The following is a 15914-nucleotide window of genomic DNA, read 5'->3' on the forward strand; positions in this document are numbered from 1 at the left end:
GAAATACTGGTACTGTAGTACCAGTCAAAAGTTTGGACACACCTACTCATTCAATGGTTTTCCTTTATTTTGACTATTTTCTACATTATAGAATAATAGAGATGACATTAAAATTAGGAAATGGCACATAAGAAATCATGTATTAACCAAAAAAGTGTTTAACAAATCAAAATATATTTTAGATTCTTCAAAGTAGCCACCCTATTCATTGATGACAGCTTTGCACACTCTTGGCATTCTCTCAACCAGCTTCACCTGGAATGCTTTTCCAACAGTCTTGAAGGAGTTCCCACATGCTGAGCACTTGTTGGCTGCTTTTCCTTCACTCTGTGGTCCAACTCACCCCAAACCATCTCAATTGTGTTGAGGTCAGGTGATTGTGGAGGCCAGGTCATTTGATGCAGTACTCCTTCTTGGTCAAATAGCCCTTATACAGCCTGGAGGTGTGTTGCGTCATTGTCCTGTTGAAAAACAAATGATTGTCCCACTAAGCCCAAACCAGATCAGGGTGGCAGGTAGCCTAGTGGTTAGTGTTGGGCCAGTAACCGAAAGTTACTAGATCGAATTCCCTAGCTGACAAGGTAAACATCTGTTGTTCTGCCCCTGAACAAGGCAGTTAACCCACTGTTCTTAAGCCGTCATTGTAAATAAGAATTTGTTCTTAACTGGCTTGCCTAGTAAAATGTTTTTTTTTTTTTTTTTGTTGCCCAAACCAGATGAGATGACGTATTGCTGCAGAATGCTGTGGTAGCTATGCTTGTGAAGTGTGCCTTGAATTATAAATAAATCACTGACAGTGTCAGTTGGTGCCGAGCTTGCGGAGATCATCCGTTCACCTACTTTGTGTCTCAAAGACACAGTGGTTGGAACCAAATATCTGACCAAAGGACAGATTTCCACTGGTCTAATGTCCATTGCTCGTGTTTCTTGGCCCAAGCAAATCTCTTCTTCTTATTGGTGTCCTTTAGTAGAGGTTTCTTTGCAGCAATTCGACCATGAAGGCCTGATTCACAGTCTCCTCTGAACAGTTGATGTTGAGGTGTGTCTGCTTGAACTCTGTGAAGCATTTATTTGGGCTGCAATTTCTGAGGCTGGTAACTCTAATGAACTTATCCTCTGCAGCAGAGGTAACTCTGGGTTTTCCTTTCCTGTGGTGGTCCTCATGAGAGCCAGTTTCATCATAGCGCTTGATGGTTTTTGCGACTGCACTTGAAGAAACTTTCAAAGTTCTTGAAATGTTCGCTATTGACTGACCTTCATGTCTTAAAGTAATGATGGTTTGTCATTTCTATTTGCTTATTGAAGCTGTTCTTGCCATAATATGGAATTGGTCTTTTATCAAATAGGGCTATCTTCTGTATACCACCCAACTGATTGGCCCAAACGCATTATGAAGGAAAGAAATTCCTCAAATTAACTTTTAACAAGGCACACCTGTTAATTGAAATGCATTCCAGGTGACTACCTCATGAAGTTGGTTGAGAGAATGCCAAGAGTGTGCAAAGCTGTCATCAAGGCAAAGGGTGGCTATTTGAAGTATCTCAAATATAAAATATGTTTTGATTTGTTTTAACACTTTTTTGTTACTGCATGATTCACTATGTGTTATTTTATAGTGTTGATGTCTTCACTATTACTACTATTTTGACTGCTACTGTATGTTCAGGTTTTGGCTCACAGGCTGTGAAGTCTGTTGCTGCTTTGACAAGCCCCGGGTTGTAATTTCATGATATGTTATTACTTTTAGCATGACTGTGCCTGACAGTGAGTGTATATAAGTTGTCCTCAGAGGCTAAAAAGACATTATTACCTTTTCCGTTTAACCAGTGGAAATGAATGTTGCTCTCTGATACTGGAGATCAATGGAGGATGCAGTCACTCGATTCTCTGACTGATGATCATTGTCAGCCACCCACTTTCATGTCGAAACCAAAGAGGAAATGCATCTTCCCTCTTTCATTGAGTTTTGTTTATCGTTTCCCACATTGCCATCTTGATTTCTTGTTACTCGCAGTGGGGAAAAAAGGGCCAAGTGGAACCTCTTCTGAGACCCCCTGGTGGTGCCTCCGCAACCTTGACGTACACACACACACAAAAGCAGATCCTGTCATGTAGTGGCTTTGAGTGATTGTGCTTTGTGATTCTACGTGACAGATGGGAGACGTGGAGCGCAGTTAATAATAGACCGTACAGGCGACATGTCTCTCTGGCTCAGCTGTGACTGTGTCCTGGATGTCAGGGCTGGAACATCTCCAGCAGGGACACAGTCCAGAGACCAAGCCCACTAACACTGCTGCTTCACTGGGTAGTTTAGCCCAGCAGAACCCCTGGCATTGCCTTAGTAGGATACAGATCCATAGAGAGAGAGGAGCGTTCCATCTGTGACTCCTGCAGGCCAGATTATCCTCTTGCTCCCGTGTTGAGTTAACTGAAGTGTGTTGTATTGCACAAGAGCTACAGCAGGCCCTGCAGCAGTGGAGAATGCCAGTGTGTGTATGTGGTATTGCAGTGGTATTTTCGCAAGTGACAAATGAAACCAGGTGTTTCAGCCACACGCCTAGCTAACCACAGCCCAGCTGAGACACTTGGTACGCCTGCAGGGATGTCATACAGTGTGTGTGTGTGTCCGAGCCCGCGCTGCTACCTCCCAGAGAGAATCAATTGATAAACATACAGTACGCTCTCTCTTTCAGATACCCGTCCATGTCCAGATAAGCCTACAGGGCTGTTGTGCTGTGTGTACAATGTCTCATGACCCTCTCGGGTTAATCCGTAGACAACCTTATTTTCTGTCTGTACAGTCTGTCCTCCTACCCTCAGTGTGTGTGTGCGTGCATGCATCCGTGTGTGTGTGTGTGCTCATCTTTGCGTGCGAGCAGAAAAGAGAGCTCTGTTCTCCTTTGTCTTTATCGGCATTAAGCGTTCCCCTGCCTCTCTACACTCTGCGTGAAAAGCTGCTTGTGTCTTTACAGAGGGCCGGCTACAGGGGTCTCTCTCTCTGTCTGACTGACTGTGGTGCTGTAATTGTATTGATAGATAAGTCACCGCTTGCTGTGAAACAGCCTGTTAGCTGTGCTCTTGTGATCTAGGGCATATGACTGGAGCGGTTAGGGGCTTCTTGGGAGGGGTAGATCATTTATATTCTGCAGCAGTGTAGAAGAGCCACGGCTGGGCTGGATAGCGGTTTGTCACGCGAGAGAAGAGAGGATAGTGTCAGTGGAAGAACTATGTTAGATGGTGCTGTGTAGAAGAGTGTTTGACCCAGGTCAGAAAACAGATCGGCTGCCATGCTGAAGTTTAGCACCACCCAACACTCAAGGTGTGTAGGCATTGTCTGCTGTTCATTGTTATTCAACAGGACATTGTGTAGTGTGGAGAGGGACACTAACCCTCATCTTAATGCTCCTCAATTGGCTGGTTGACAATGGGTAATATAGTTACTATTGGCGGGTTGACAATGGGTCATATAGTTAGTATTGGCTGGTTGACAATGGGTCATATGGTTAGTATTGGCTGGTTGACAATGGGTCATATAGTTGCTATTGACAATGGGTCATATGGTTAGTATTGGCTGGTTGACAATGGGTCATATGGTTAGTATTGGCTGGTTGACAATGGGTCATATAGTTAGTATTGGCTGGTTGACAATGGGTCATATGGTTAGTATTGGCTGGTTGACAATGGGTCATATAGTTAGTATTGGCTGGTTGACAATGGGTCATATGGTTAGTATTGGCTGGTTGACAATGGGTCATATGGTTAGTATTGGCGGGTTGACAATGGGTCATATGGTTAGTATTGGCTGGTTGACAATGGGTCATATAGTTAGTATTGGCTGGTTGACAATGGGTCATATAGTTACTATTGACAATGGGTCATATAGTTAGTATTGGCTGGTTGACAATGGGTCATATAGTTACTATTGACAATGGGTCATATGGTTAGTATTGGCTGGTTGACAATGGGTCATATAGTTACTATTGACAATGGGTCATATGGTTAGTATTGGCTGGTTGACAATGGGTCATATGGTTAGTATTGGCTGGTTGACAATGGGTCATATGCTTGATGATGGGTCGTATGGTTAGTGTTGTGTGGAGGAAGATGTTTAACAATGCTGTTATTAATTAAGTTTACTCAATGTATGATTTTGGTGGTCTAATGTGCCCTCTCTCTTCCCCCCTCTCTTTATAATTTATCTCCCTGTCCCCCTCTCTCTCTCTTCCCCCCTCTCTTTATCCCTTTCTCTCCCTGTCCACCCCTTTCTCCCCCTTTCTCTCTTCCCCCTCTTTCATTCTTCCCCCTCTCTTTATCCTTTCTCTCTCTGTCCCCCTCTCTCTCTCTTCCCCCTCTCTCTGTCCCCCTCTCTCTCTCTTCCCCCTCTCTCTGTCCCCCTCTCTCTCTCTTCCCCCTCTCTTTATCCCTTTCTCTCTGTCCCCCTCTCTCTCTCTTCCCCCTCTCTTTATCCCTTTCTCTCCCTGTCCACCCCTTTCTCTCTTCCCCCTCTCTTTATCCTTTCTCTCCCTGCCCCCTCTCTCTCTTCCCCGCCCTCTCTTTATCCTTTCTCTCCCTGCCCCCTCTCTCTTCCCCCCCTCTCTTTCTCTCTCTCTTCAGTCACAATGAGCGGAAGGTGACCTGTAAGCATCCAGTCTCTGGTCTTCCTTCACAAGACAACTGCATCTTTGTCGTCAACGAACAGTAAGTCTCTTCTCTCCCACACCCTGAGCAGTGGGATGACTGGAACATACATGCCAGTGGAATGACATACCCTCAAGTGGACTTGCACACACACTAACCTGCAATGCCGGGTTGGTCTCAAGATGTATGTCACAATGAGAGTTTTTTTTAACAAATCACATTCATATGAAACTTGTCAAACACACAGCTTTGTCCTCCAGTAATGCTTCAGGGCCCACGTTACTATCAGATCATGTCACAGTATATTACATATTAAATTATGTACTAAATTGGTTGTGTGGTGTTTACGTAAATGAGATGTATTCAGTAGTTGAGCATGTATTCACAATAGCATATATTCACAGGTTGAGCTTTTATGCCATTGTGAATTGACTGAGACGCTGTGAGAAGAGTGGCTTTTATGGACTAGAAAGTGCATTGTGCTCCTGGAGGTGTTGAGGAGTCTGATGTCGGACTTCTTCTAAAGAGACGTTATGAGATCACAGGGCAATGTGAGTTTGGTTTGTGTTTAACTGCTTGTCGTTCAGCGAGACCAGAGACTTTTGAAATGGAAGGCAGCGTTTGCTACTTCACCATTCACCTTCCCTGTTTTCGGCTCCACTTAATCTGAAGGAAAACGGGAGTGTGTTTGGTTCAACTGTGCCGTGGCTACAGCTGCAGAACTCTTGGAGAGGATTTGGAAATGGAAGGCAGCGTTGCTACCTCGCCAATCTTTCCTGCCGGGTTCTGATAAGGGCTCTCAGACAAAACACGTTCCAAAACACCCACGGTGGAGAGAGGATGGAGGGAGGAGAAGCCAGTGAAGAGGAGTGTTGGAGTAGAGAGAGGTGTGTGTGTGAAGATCTGAGTTCAGGCTCAAAGGCCTGTCAGAGCTGTCCAGACATTCTCAACCTGAGAACCGACAGTGTTACCCTGCTCTCTCTTCTCCCCCTGCAAGCTGTCCTCCAGCAAAGTCAATACCGGTTGCCTTTTGTAGCTTGTGTGTGTGCGGGCATGTACGTGCGTGTGTGGAGAAGTCAGAGTTGTTTACTCTAGCCTTCCAAACAGACAGAGAATGGCGTCTCTCAGGAATGAACTGACCTGCAGGCAGCTAAGTCTTAGGCAGCTGCTAGGTAGCGAACCAGAGTCTGCACGATATACAATTTGGTCGTACTGAAACAAGATGTTGTTCATCTATTTATTTTTTTCATATTGACTAAATATTGTTTTTGTATGACCACCAACCACCACCGTAGTGATAGTGGAGAATGGAGTGTGACGGAGAGAGATAGTGACTCGTGCACACAGAGACAGACGTACACAGAAACACACAGACACACACACACACAGACACACACACACACACACACACACACACACACACACACACACACACACACACACACACACACACACAGAGAGACACACACAGAGATAGATGGAGAAATTCCTTAAGCTTGGCAGCCATTTCCTCATTTTACCTCAAAAACAAGGAAATTAGGCAATTATATGGTCCATCTCAGATGCAGTCATGACCACGCTTGAATCCTATTTTTCTGGATGGAACATTAGGTTGTTATGGAGATTTGTAGTCTGTTCCTTCCTTCCTGGCTGTGCCGTTGAGTAACAACCCCCCTCCACTCTGCTCTGCACCCCGTCCCAATTATCCCCTCCATCACATTCTCCTCCTCACACCTGGATTCAAATACCATTTGAAATCTTTCTAATGTTTTAGCTTTTGCTTTAGCCTAACTGGAGTGCCAAGTGAAAATGGTTTGATCTTTTGTGAGCATTCCATTGGTTCCATTTCGGCAGGCAAGCTCAATCAAGCCCATCTAAAGTATTTTACATTTTTTCAAATACTATTTGAACCCAGGTCTGCTCTTTTTATTAGCACCGCACTGAGGTGTCTGAGGAGAATATGCAAATATTCTCCTGTGTGTTAACTGTTAATTGGAAGTGAGGCGAGAAAGTCAAATATAACAGATTGAGGTGTGTTGGTGACAGACAAAAAGGTTTGTGTGAAAGAGGGTCACCTCCGATCACGAGAAGGAAAATGGAAAGAGGCTCTTACATCAGTCATATCAAGGAAATTGAACTTGTGTAAAATGTTTCTTTCATCTCAAACACCAACTCGACACCACCACCTTCATTAGGGTTCTTGGGCTGACTATGTCTTGACTGCCGGAATGTGTTGGTTTTTCATAATGAAGACGCACTTTCTATTCAACTCCTTGTAGGTTGTGAGAATGACACGGCAGAATACTTGAAACAACAGAAAGCAAATGATGTGTTCGTTCCTCCGAGTGGAAAAACGCAGCTTCACATCCTGATTATCCAGCGAGCGTCGGCCTATCCGTGAGCGGACAACAAAGCAATGTTAATTGGCTGGCCTTGTCACTCAGTCTCTCTCTCTCTCTGTCTGTCTGAAGACTGTATTATCAATCAATCAAACTTCATTTATGTGGCACTTTTCTCACAGCAAATGCATTTCAAGGTGCTTAACCAATAAAATATTAGAAAGGTGAGAAACGATAACACACAGCATTTCTATGCAAATGTAAAATCAAGATGGACTTAAATGAAAATGGTAAAAACAATTGTAAATTAACAGTGGATATGAGAGACTAATGCGGTGATTAAATAAAAGGTGATAAAATAACTAATATACTGTATATAGAAGGGGATAAAATAACTAATATACTGTATATAGAAGGGGCTAAAATAACTAATATACTGTATATAGAAGGGGCTAAAATAACTAATATACTGTATATAGAAGGGGATAAAATAACTAATATACTGTATATAGAAGGTGATAAAATAACTAATATACTGTATATAGAAGGGGATAAAATAACTAATATACTGTATATAGAAGGGGATAAAATAACTAATATACTGTATATAGAAGGGGATAAAATAACTAATATACTGTATATAGAAGGGGATAAAATAACTAATATACTGTATATAGAAGGGGATAAAATAACTAATATACTGTATATAGAAGGGGATAAAATAACTAATATACTGTATATAGAAGGGGGTAAAATAGAGTATAACATCCTCTGCTTTATGACCATCACTGCATTTTGAAAGAAGTGTGTTCGCAGAACGTTCCTCGAACTGAACTGCTGTCCCTGAATCCTGGTCGACACTATCACCGTTCTCCCTGGTGATTGACACGTCAAAACTCCTTTTACAAAACTCTAGTATAAGCATCTTTATACATCTCTGAAAAGGAAAGTTGTCGAAGCGAATAGGGGATAAAAAGTCATCTACTTGAGATGTCACCTCTCCCTCACACACCTCCACCTTCCCTACAGGCGTAATAGCGGGTGTAACGTGGATTAATGGTGTTCTGAAGGAAGCACTCCTCATTGATAACCGGCTGACACTTCTTCAACCCACACATCCTCTCTCTCCCTATCTACCTCTCTCTCCATCTCTTTTCACATGTCGCCCACATTCCCCTCTGCCTATCCGACTCACCCATACACCTCCACCTTTCTTCTCTCCCTCTTTCACTCTCCTCCCCGTGCGTCGTCTCACCCTTTTGTCCCTCCCACACACACGCTCCCTCTCTCTCCAACTTTCTTCTCTCTCCCGCTTTCTCTCTTTCTCAATAGGATCAGTGCTCCTGGTCCAGCCAGACCCTGTAATGAGTTAGTTGCAGTGTGAAAAACCTCTGCTTTAATCTCTTTAGACCTCGGGCACAAACCACTGAGCTCCACTTTATAGTGCAGAAATTCCACTTAGCGTTGTGTGTGGGCCTTAATATCCAGACAAAACAAAGTATACAAAAGTTAACTTCTTGGCTCGTTAGTTTGTACCCTTTCACCATTTTTCATATTTATTCTAATATTTTCAAGTTTCCTATATTTTCCCCAATGTAGATGTCCTCCGCTCTTTAAAGCGTCTTAAAGTGGCAATATGTCACTTTTTGGGCGACCTGTCCAAATTCACTTAGAAATGTGAGTTATAGAGCTATCGTTCTACTTGAAAGAAAGTTTAAGAAGCAGTAGATTTGTTTTATGTGCTCTATTTCTGTGCTTCTCATTCTTAAGTTTTGTTTTCGTCTTTTACTTTCAGTTTTTACCCCAGCTTCAAACCATTGAAACAACAATATTTTTGGTTATGGAAAATATATTACACAATATACTAGCTTATTAGTTTTAGCAACCAGGAAATGGAAGAACGATTTCTGCATATACACTTTTAATGGCCTTGTTTGTTCTATGTTGCTCTCTCTGTATGCTACGTCTTGCTTGTTCTATGTTGCTCTCTCTGTATGCTACGTCTTGCTTGTCCTATGTTGCTCTGTCTGTATGCTACGTCTTGCTTGTACTATGTTGCTCTGTCTGTATGCTACGTCTTGCTTGTCCTATGTTGCTCTGTCTGTATGCTATGTCTTGCTTGTCCTATGTTGCTCTGTCTGTATGCTACGTCTTGCTTGTCCTATGTTGCTCTGTCTGTATGCTATGTCTTGCTTGTCCTATGTTGCTCTGCGTGTGCTCACTGCTCAATGATTGTCTATATTGTAATTGTTTTTAATAACCTGCCCAGGGACTGCGTTTGAAAATTAGCCGGCTGGCTAAAACCGGCACTTTTACTGAAACGTTGATTGATGTGCACTGTCCCTGTGAAAAAATAAACTCAACTCAACATAACTTATTCAGCACTCAGAATTAGATTTCAAATGTCCTCCACCTCTGCAATGACCCTGGGCCTAAAGGAGAGGCCTTACACTCATCATCAATTAAAGCAACATGTACAGTGTCTTCAGAAACTGTTCACACCCCTTGGCTTTTCTACATTTGGTTGTGTTACAGCCTGAATTTTAAAATGGATTACATTTCAGATTTGTTGTCAGTGGCCTACACACAATAACCCATAATGTCAAAGTGAAATTATGTTTACAAATGAAACGCTGAAATGTCTTGAGTCAGTAAGTATTCAACTCCTTGGTTTTAAGGGAAGCCTAAATAAGTTAAGTAGTAAAAATGTGCTTAACAAGTCACACAAGTTGCATACACTATAATAGTGTGTAACATGATTTTGTATGACTACCTCATCTCTGTACCCCACACATACAATTATATGTAAGGACCCTCAGTCGAGCAGATTCAACCACAAAGACCAGGGAGGTTTTCCAATGCCTCGCAAAGAAGGGCACCTATTGGTAGATTTAAAAAGCAGACTTTGAATATCCACTTGAGCCTGGTGAAGTTATTAATTATACTTGAATGGTGTATCAATACACCCATTCACTACAATGATACAAGCTTCCTTCCTAACTCAGTTGCCAGAGAGGAAGGAAACCGCTCAGTAATTTCACAATGAGGCCAATGGTAACTTTAAAATAGTAACATATTTTAATGGCTGTGATAGAAAACTGGATGGATCAACAACATTGTAGTTACTTTACAATACTAACCTAATTGACAGAGTGAAAGAAGGAAGTCTGTATAGAATAAAAATATTTCAAAACATGCATCTTGTTTACAACAAGGCACTAAAGTAATACTGCAAAAAAATGTGGCAAAGCAATTCACTTTTTTTCCTGAATACAAACTGTTATGTTTGGGACAAATCCAATACAACACATTACTGAGTACCACTCTCCATATTTCCAAGCATAGTGGAGGCTGCATCATGTTATGGGTATGCTTGTTATCGTTAAGTACTAGGGAGTTTTTCAGAATAAAAAAGAAACAGAATTGAGCTAAGCACAGGCAAAATGTTTTCCACCAGCCACTGGGACATGAATTCACCTTTCAGCAAGACAATAACCTAAAACACAGGGCCAAATCTACACTGGATTTGCTTACCAAGAAGACCATGTATGTTCCTGAGTGGCCGAGTTAGTTTTTATCTAAGTCTACTTGAATATCTATGGCAAGACCTGAAAATGGTTTCTAGCGGTGATCATAAACTAATTTGACAGAGCATGAAGGATTTTGAAAAGAATAATGGACAAATGTTGCGCAATCCAGTAGTGGAAAGAGACTTAAAGACTTACCCAGAAAGACTCACAGCTGTAATCACTATCAAAGGTGCTTCTACAAAGTATTGACTCGGGTGGGGGGGATTTATGTTAATTAGCTATTTCTGTATTGCATTTTCAACTAATTATCATTAAGGAATATTGTGTGTAGATGGGTGAGATTTATTGTTCTTTTTTCAAATTTAGGCTGTAATTGTGGAATAAGTCAAGGGGCATGAATACTTTCTGAAGGCACTGTTCTACATTCCTCTTTTCACTCTCCACTTTCTCGCTCTTCCCTCTTCTCTTCCCTCTTCTTCCCTCTTCTCTTCCCTCTTCTCTTCCCTCTTTCTTCTCTTTGCTTCATTCCTGTCCATCATACTTTCTTGCCTCCCTCTTACTTCTCCCCTATCTTCCCCCTCTGAAGTATATGAATTCATTCACAGAGAATGTTTAACCTTGCCACATTTCAATGCTAGACCAAACTGCAGTTAGGTTTGAGGGGAGGAAGGGGCTGGACAGCAATCAGCTAGTTTTACTCTGGAGGGAAACTGCTATTGATATCACAGCACATAAGCTGCAGGAAGATGGCAGCCTGGGTTGGTATTAAACCGATGATGGTGTTGCCATCAGAGCTGTTGATATGAACCCTGTCTTGCTCCAAGACGAGATGAGTAAGGACCACTGTATTTGGTGCTAGATGGGAGTCAGCTTTCTGATGTGCAAATCTCCAGAATACTAGATGTGATAACCTCATGAGCCACGTTCAGTATGTGTTAACTGTAAGTGGCTTTGGATAAAAGCATCTGCAAAATTACCATATTATGATGGTATATTTGAATGCTGCCCGGCGTCCAGCTGTGCGCAAGCAAGGGAAGAAGCCCTAAAGCAAGGGGCTATGCAGGGGGCAGCCTTCATATGGCACAGGGAGAGAGAGACTGGTGGTAGAGAGTAGGAAGTAAGCAAGAAGGGACTGTCCTCCCAACAAACCCATCCCCTTAATTACAGTACAGAATTGCCAGTAGCCTAGAGGGAGACAGTCAATTAGCGCTAGGTAATGGGCTTATGTAACGGAAGCAGGCAGTGGTCCTCTGTAGTTCAGTTGGTAGAGCACGTTGCTTGCAACACCAGGATAGTGGGTTCGATTCCCGGGACCACCCGTACATAAAACAGTGTACGCATGACTAAGTTGCGTTGGATAAAAGTGTCTGCTAAATGGCATAAATGAATGCAATTGTAATGTTCTCTTCACAATGGATATTCAGTGAAAAGCATTTACAGAATGTGTGGCCTAAGCACATCCCTGAAGACTACAATTATTATTTCATTTAAGTTTGATGTGAATGTTTATTTGTTAAATGTCATGATTACATATAATTCGTTTATCATGTGTTTTCAGGTTAGATTGTTTGATATTATTCTTTAATTCAGTTAATTTTGTTTCCTTCCCTTTTTGTTTTCTAGCGTGACTTCTGCAAAGCTTGTCCACCCCGTTACAGATCCTGGTACAGTCAACCCTGTTACGGTCAACCCTGTTACGGTCAACCCTGTTACGGCCAACCCTGTTACGGCCAACCCGGTTACAGACCCTATTACAGACCCTGTATCAAACAGGTAATATAGTATACGTAGCTATGGGCTGGATGGATGCTTTGCTCTACCTAGCCTCTTCATCTGTCTCTTTGGAAGTCCTGCCTCTGTCTCTCTCATTAAGTCAGTCCTACCACTAACCGTATGCAGCGTCTGCCGTGTGTTGGATTGCCTGAAATCCTGCTCTGCATTGCTAATGCTAAGACATGCACGATTTATTTGTGCCATCCGATTTGTCTAAGTATATTTAATAGATAAAATGAAGCTTAGCTCCCATCATGAAACTACTATAGCTTGTGTATGTGTGTGTGATCGCAACGGGTAAAATACATTCGGTCTCCAAGCCTGAATCAAATAATCTAATTGTTCCTCGCAATGGGGTCTACCATTTACCTCTGTCCATTTTGATTCTCCAGACAGAAACTAGTATTAGAAAGGATACCAATGCTATTTGAGCCCAGGTCTTTCGGACAGTAACAAACTGCTCCAGTATCTCACAACACAACCACGTCACAACTACAATGCAGCTTTAAGAAATACTTATTGTGCTTCACTTCTAAGGCATGTTCTGTAACCTTTATCTTCCTCTTCCTCTCTCATCCTCCCTGCTGACATACTAACACACACAGGGGCCATTGATCATGAGGAAGAGGCTGTGTGATTTGGGAGGATCTAGGAGCCTGGCTGTGTGGGTCGACAGCACTTCTCAGAGAGGTCATACACCAGTTTACTGCTAGGGATTTCTGCCAGCAGCGGCAACAGAGGGTGTGGGAGGGAGAAGGAGGGGAAGGTGGAGCCATACAGATGACGGGAGAGAGATAAAGACATGGGTGAGATAGAGGGTGAAAAAGAGAAGCATTATTTGGGCAAGAGAGGAACAAAGAGATCTATAGAAAGGGAAAAAAGAGAGAGAAAAGTGACAAAGAGAGTGAATGGCCTATAGATAGACTATGATCTAAGCACAATTTGCATGAGTCACTCTTCAGTTCTATTGATGATGTCATCGGGACTGATGTCATCCATTGCCCCGCAATTCACAGACCTATTCACTGGACCTGCCTCTGACGCACCTGGAAATGCTTGAAATGCGCACACACACAATTTAATGCTGGGAAGCCTTGATTGGAGACAAGCGTTGGAGTTGGAGATTTTTCAGCCTCAGCTGAGAAGAGTGTCATTTAATATCTGTTAATATCCCTCATTCCCTCAATCTCTCTCAAATGCTTGAATTAACTCGTGATCATTTGTGTGGCTTGGACGGTCACGCGCGGTTCACCAGCCCACAGCAACATAATTTGACAAGCATTTAGGGAACGTAAAGCCACAATGGAGGTTGATCCAGTGAAATGGGCTGCGAAGACAATTATCCACTTTGAAGATAATAACGTCTACATATCTATAGCAATTCACTATAAATAGGTTTTTAATGTTGATATACACCGAGTGTACAAAACATTAACACTGCTCTTTCCATGACCATAGACTGACCAGGGGAGGAGACGGGTTAAAGAAGGATTTTTAAGCCTTGAGACAGTTTAGACATGTGTAGTGTATGTATACCATTCAGAGTGTGAATGGGCAATGCGAAAGGGGGTGCAGTGTTAGGAAGGTGTTCCTAATGTTTTGTACACTCGGTGTATTGTTAAGAATGTCTGTGTCATTGTGTGTAAGTGAACAGCAGTCATTGCTATCATATTTGAGGCCTGGCCTTTGTGTTTTTGCACACCAAGCTGAACCGATGTGTGTCTGTGAAGTAACCTTGCCACTACGTTCACATGTCTAAGTCACATTGGCATACCTGTCATAACAATCCTGTTATAACCTCCATGCAAGCATGCAAGCGTCATACACATGATCCAATCGCATCACAGGCTCTGTGACGGACAAACAGGCTGACCTGTTTATATGGCGGGTTGGAGAGGAGAGGTGACGATTACAGTAGAGGAGGGAAATGGGGTAAGCGGAAATGTAGGATAATATTTGTCATACTTTAGGGGATGATAGCTTGCAAGAGAGGAGGGGAGAGGACGGTCAAGTGGATCTCCATACCTTATCTGTTACCAGAGCTGAAATCAGAGGTGTACACTCATGTACGGGGCGTTTGTTCCTGTGAGGTGGGGACCTAAAAACCCAGCTTTATTATCTCCCAGACAGACCGATACAGATATTTCTCTACCCCCCTCCACGCTCTAGATACTGTCATTTACCCACACAGTCACGTCAGCACTCCCCTTGGAACCACAGAATATAGGCCACTGCTCAGAGACAATACTGATCTGGATACAACTCTAGATGTAGCCACTCTGCAAATAGGAGGATTTATCTTTAGCTTATTTTTTTGCTACCATTGTTATAAGCGTTAAAGCCTTTGGTGCTGGGTAGTTTAGCCTAGGGGACCTTGAACTTTGCTGTATTTGGATTGGTAGGCCATTTAGTTTTGTCAGGCAAGGTTGGCAGGCGATTTAAAGTGGTCTGACTTGGAGGAATATATATCAGAGGTGACACAGTGAGTAACTGGTTTGATTTATGGGGCCTGCCTCTATTTTTTTTTTTATTCTCTCTTCCTCTTGCTCTCTCTCTCCTCTTTCTCTAACGGCAGGGTTTAGCTCTAACAGAGACGGGCTCTCATTGTGGTTGCAGTTTAAACTGGCGAACCGATAGAGCTAGACGTACTGGCCGGCAGGCAGCTCATTCGCAGAGCAATCAGTGTCACACACAGCTGTACCGCACCGCCTCTTAACCCGCCCATTAATCCCACAAGTTGAAGTTGAGTCCGAGCCTCATTTGTGTAGTCTTTATGTCGCTTTTCTCATTTTCTACTGCATTTCTCTCTTTCTCCCCCAGGCCAAAGGCTCAAGAGCAGGCTCCATCAGAGGAGAGTGACAGAGTGAAGAAGGAGCGCCCGATGAGCACCATGAGCGAGGCGTCGAACTTCACAGGAGGGTCAGACTACAGCACCTACCCTGGCAGCAGCCCCGCCACACGGGTGAGTGCTCCACATCGGCCTGTACACCCAACCCCTAACAGACCACTAGAACCACTCCCTATATCTGAGAGGATTTGTTGGTGGTTCCTAAAGAGCACATGGACGCCACTGAAGCGGATGTCATGCAACTATGATGCATGTACAAGGACAGGGTGGGATTAATGTACTGTGTCAAGAGTGACTTGGCTAATAGGGTCCTGTGAGAGGGGAGATAGAGGTCCCAGTTCTGGGATGTTAAGGGGAGTCTTGTGGGGTCAGTGATCTCTCCCATTTTCTCCATTAAGTCAATGTTGCGAGAGCTGTATTAGTCCACCGAGAGTATCAAAACAGGGACTCTACATGAGATAATATGTGCTGGATTGTCCCAGGCCTGTCACAGATAGTTACAATTCTAGAATGGTCACCAGTTTATAAGTTTATAAATGCTTAATAGACTAGTGTATAAATATGCACACTTTATTCAAATGAAAAGCATGCTTTCATGAATTAATTATGTTTTACTTTGGCTTACACTGACTAAAAGTGTGGCTTGGTGGCATGTATTTATTAATGAGCCATAATTATTGATGAGTTACCATAGAGCCCGACAGTGGAGGTGTCATAATAACCTTAATAAAATCTAGCGGTCAAACAAGGAAATGGTTCCAGTTATTTTTCCACCATTCATTTTTC

The 15914-nt window shown here is 42.9% G+C and overlaps 1 protein-coding gene across 6 annotated transcripts in view; it reads left to right on the forward strand.

The window, feature by feature from the left end:
• The window catches only part of LOC115133141 (pleckstrin homology domain-containing family A member 5-like), a 146029-nt gene that overhangs the window by 88983 nt on the left and 41132 nt on the right, over positions 1-15914 (forward strand). For 5 of the 6 annotated variants that reach the window (XM_029666070.2, XM_029666074.2, XM_065021703.1 and 2 more), the window contains exons 4-6: positions 4615-4698; positions 12131-12280; positions 15101-15242. In XM_029666070.2, coding sequence (XP_029521930.2) covers positions 4615-4698; positions 12131-12280; positions 15101-15242 — 376 coding nt within the window. The remainder of the gene's footprint in view (positions 1-4614; positions 4699-12130; positions 12281-15100; positions 15243-15914) is intronic. The other variant, XM_029666078.2, reaches the window with a different exon arrangement.

Source organism: Oncorhynchus nerka, linkage group LG8 (assembly GCF_034236695.1).
Source record: "Oncorhynchus nerka isolate Pitt River linkage group LG8, Oner_Uvic_2.0, whole genome shotgun sequence".
Classification (NCBI taxonomy): domain Eukaryota; kingdom Metazoa; phylum Chordata; class Actinopteri; order Salmoniformes; family Salmonidae; genus Oncorhynchus; species Oncorhynchus nerka.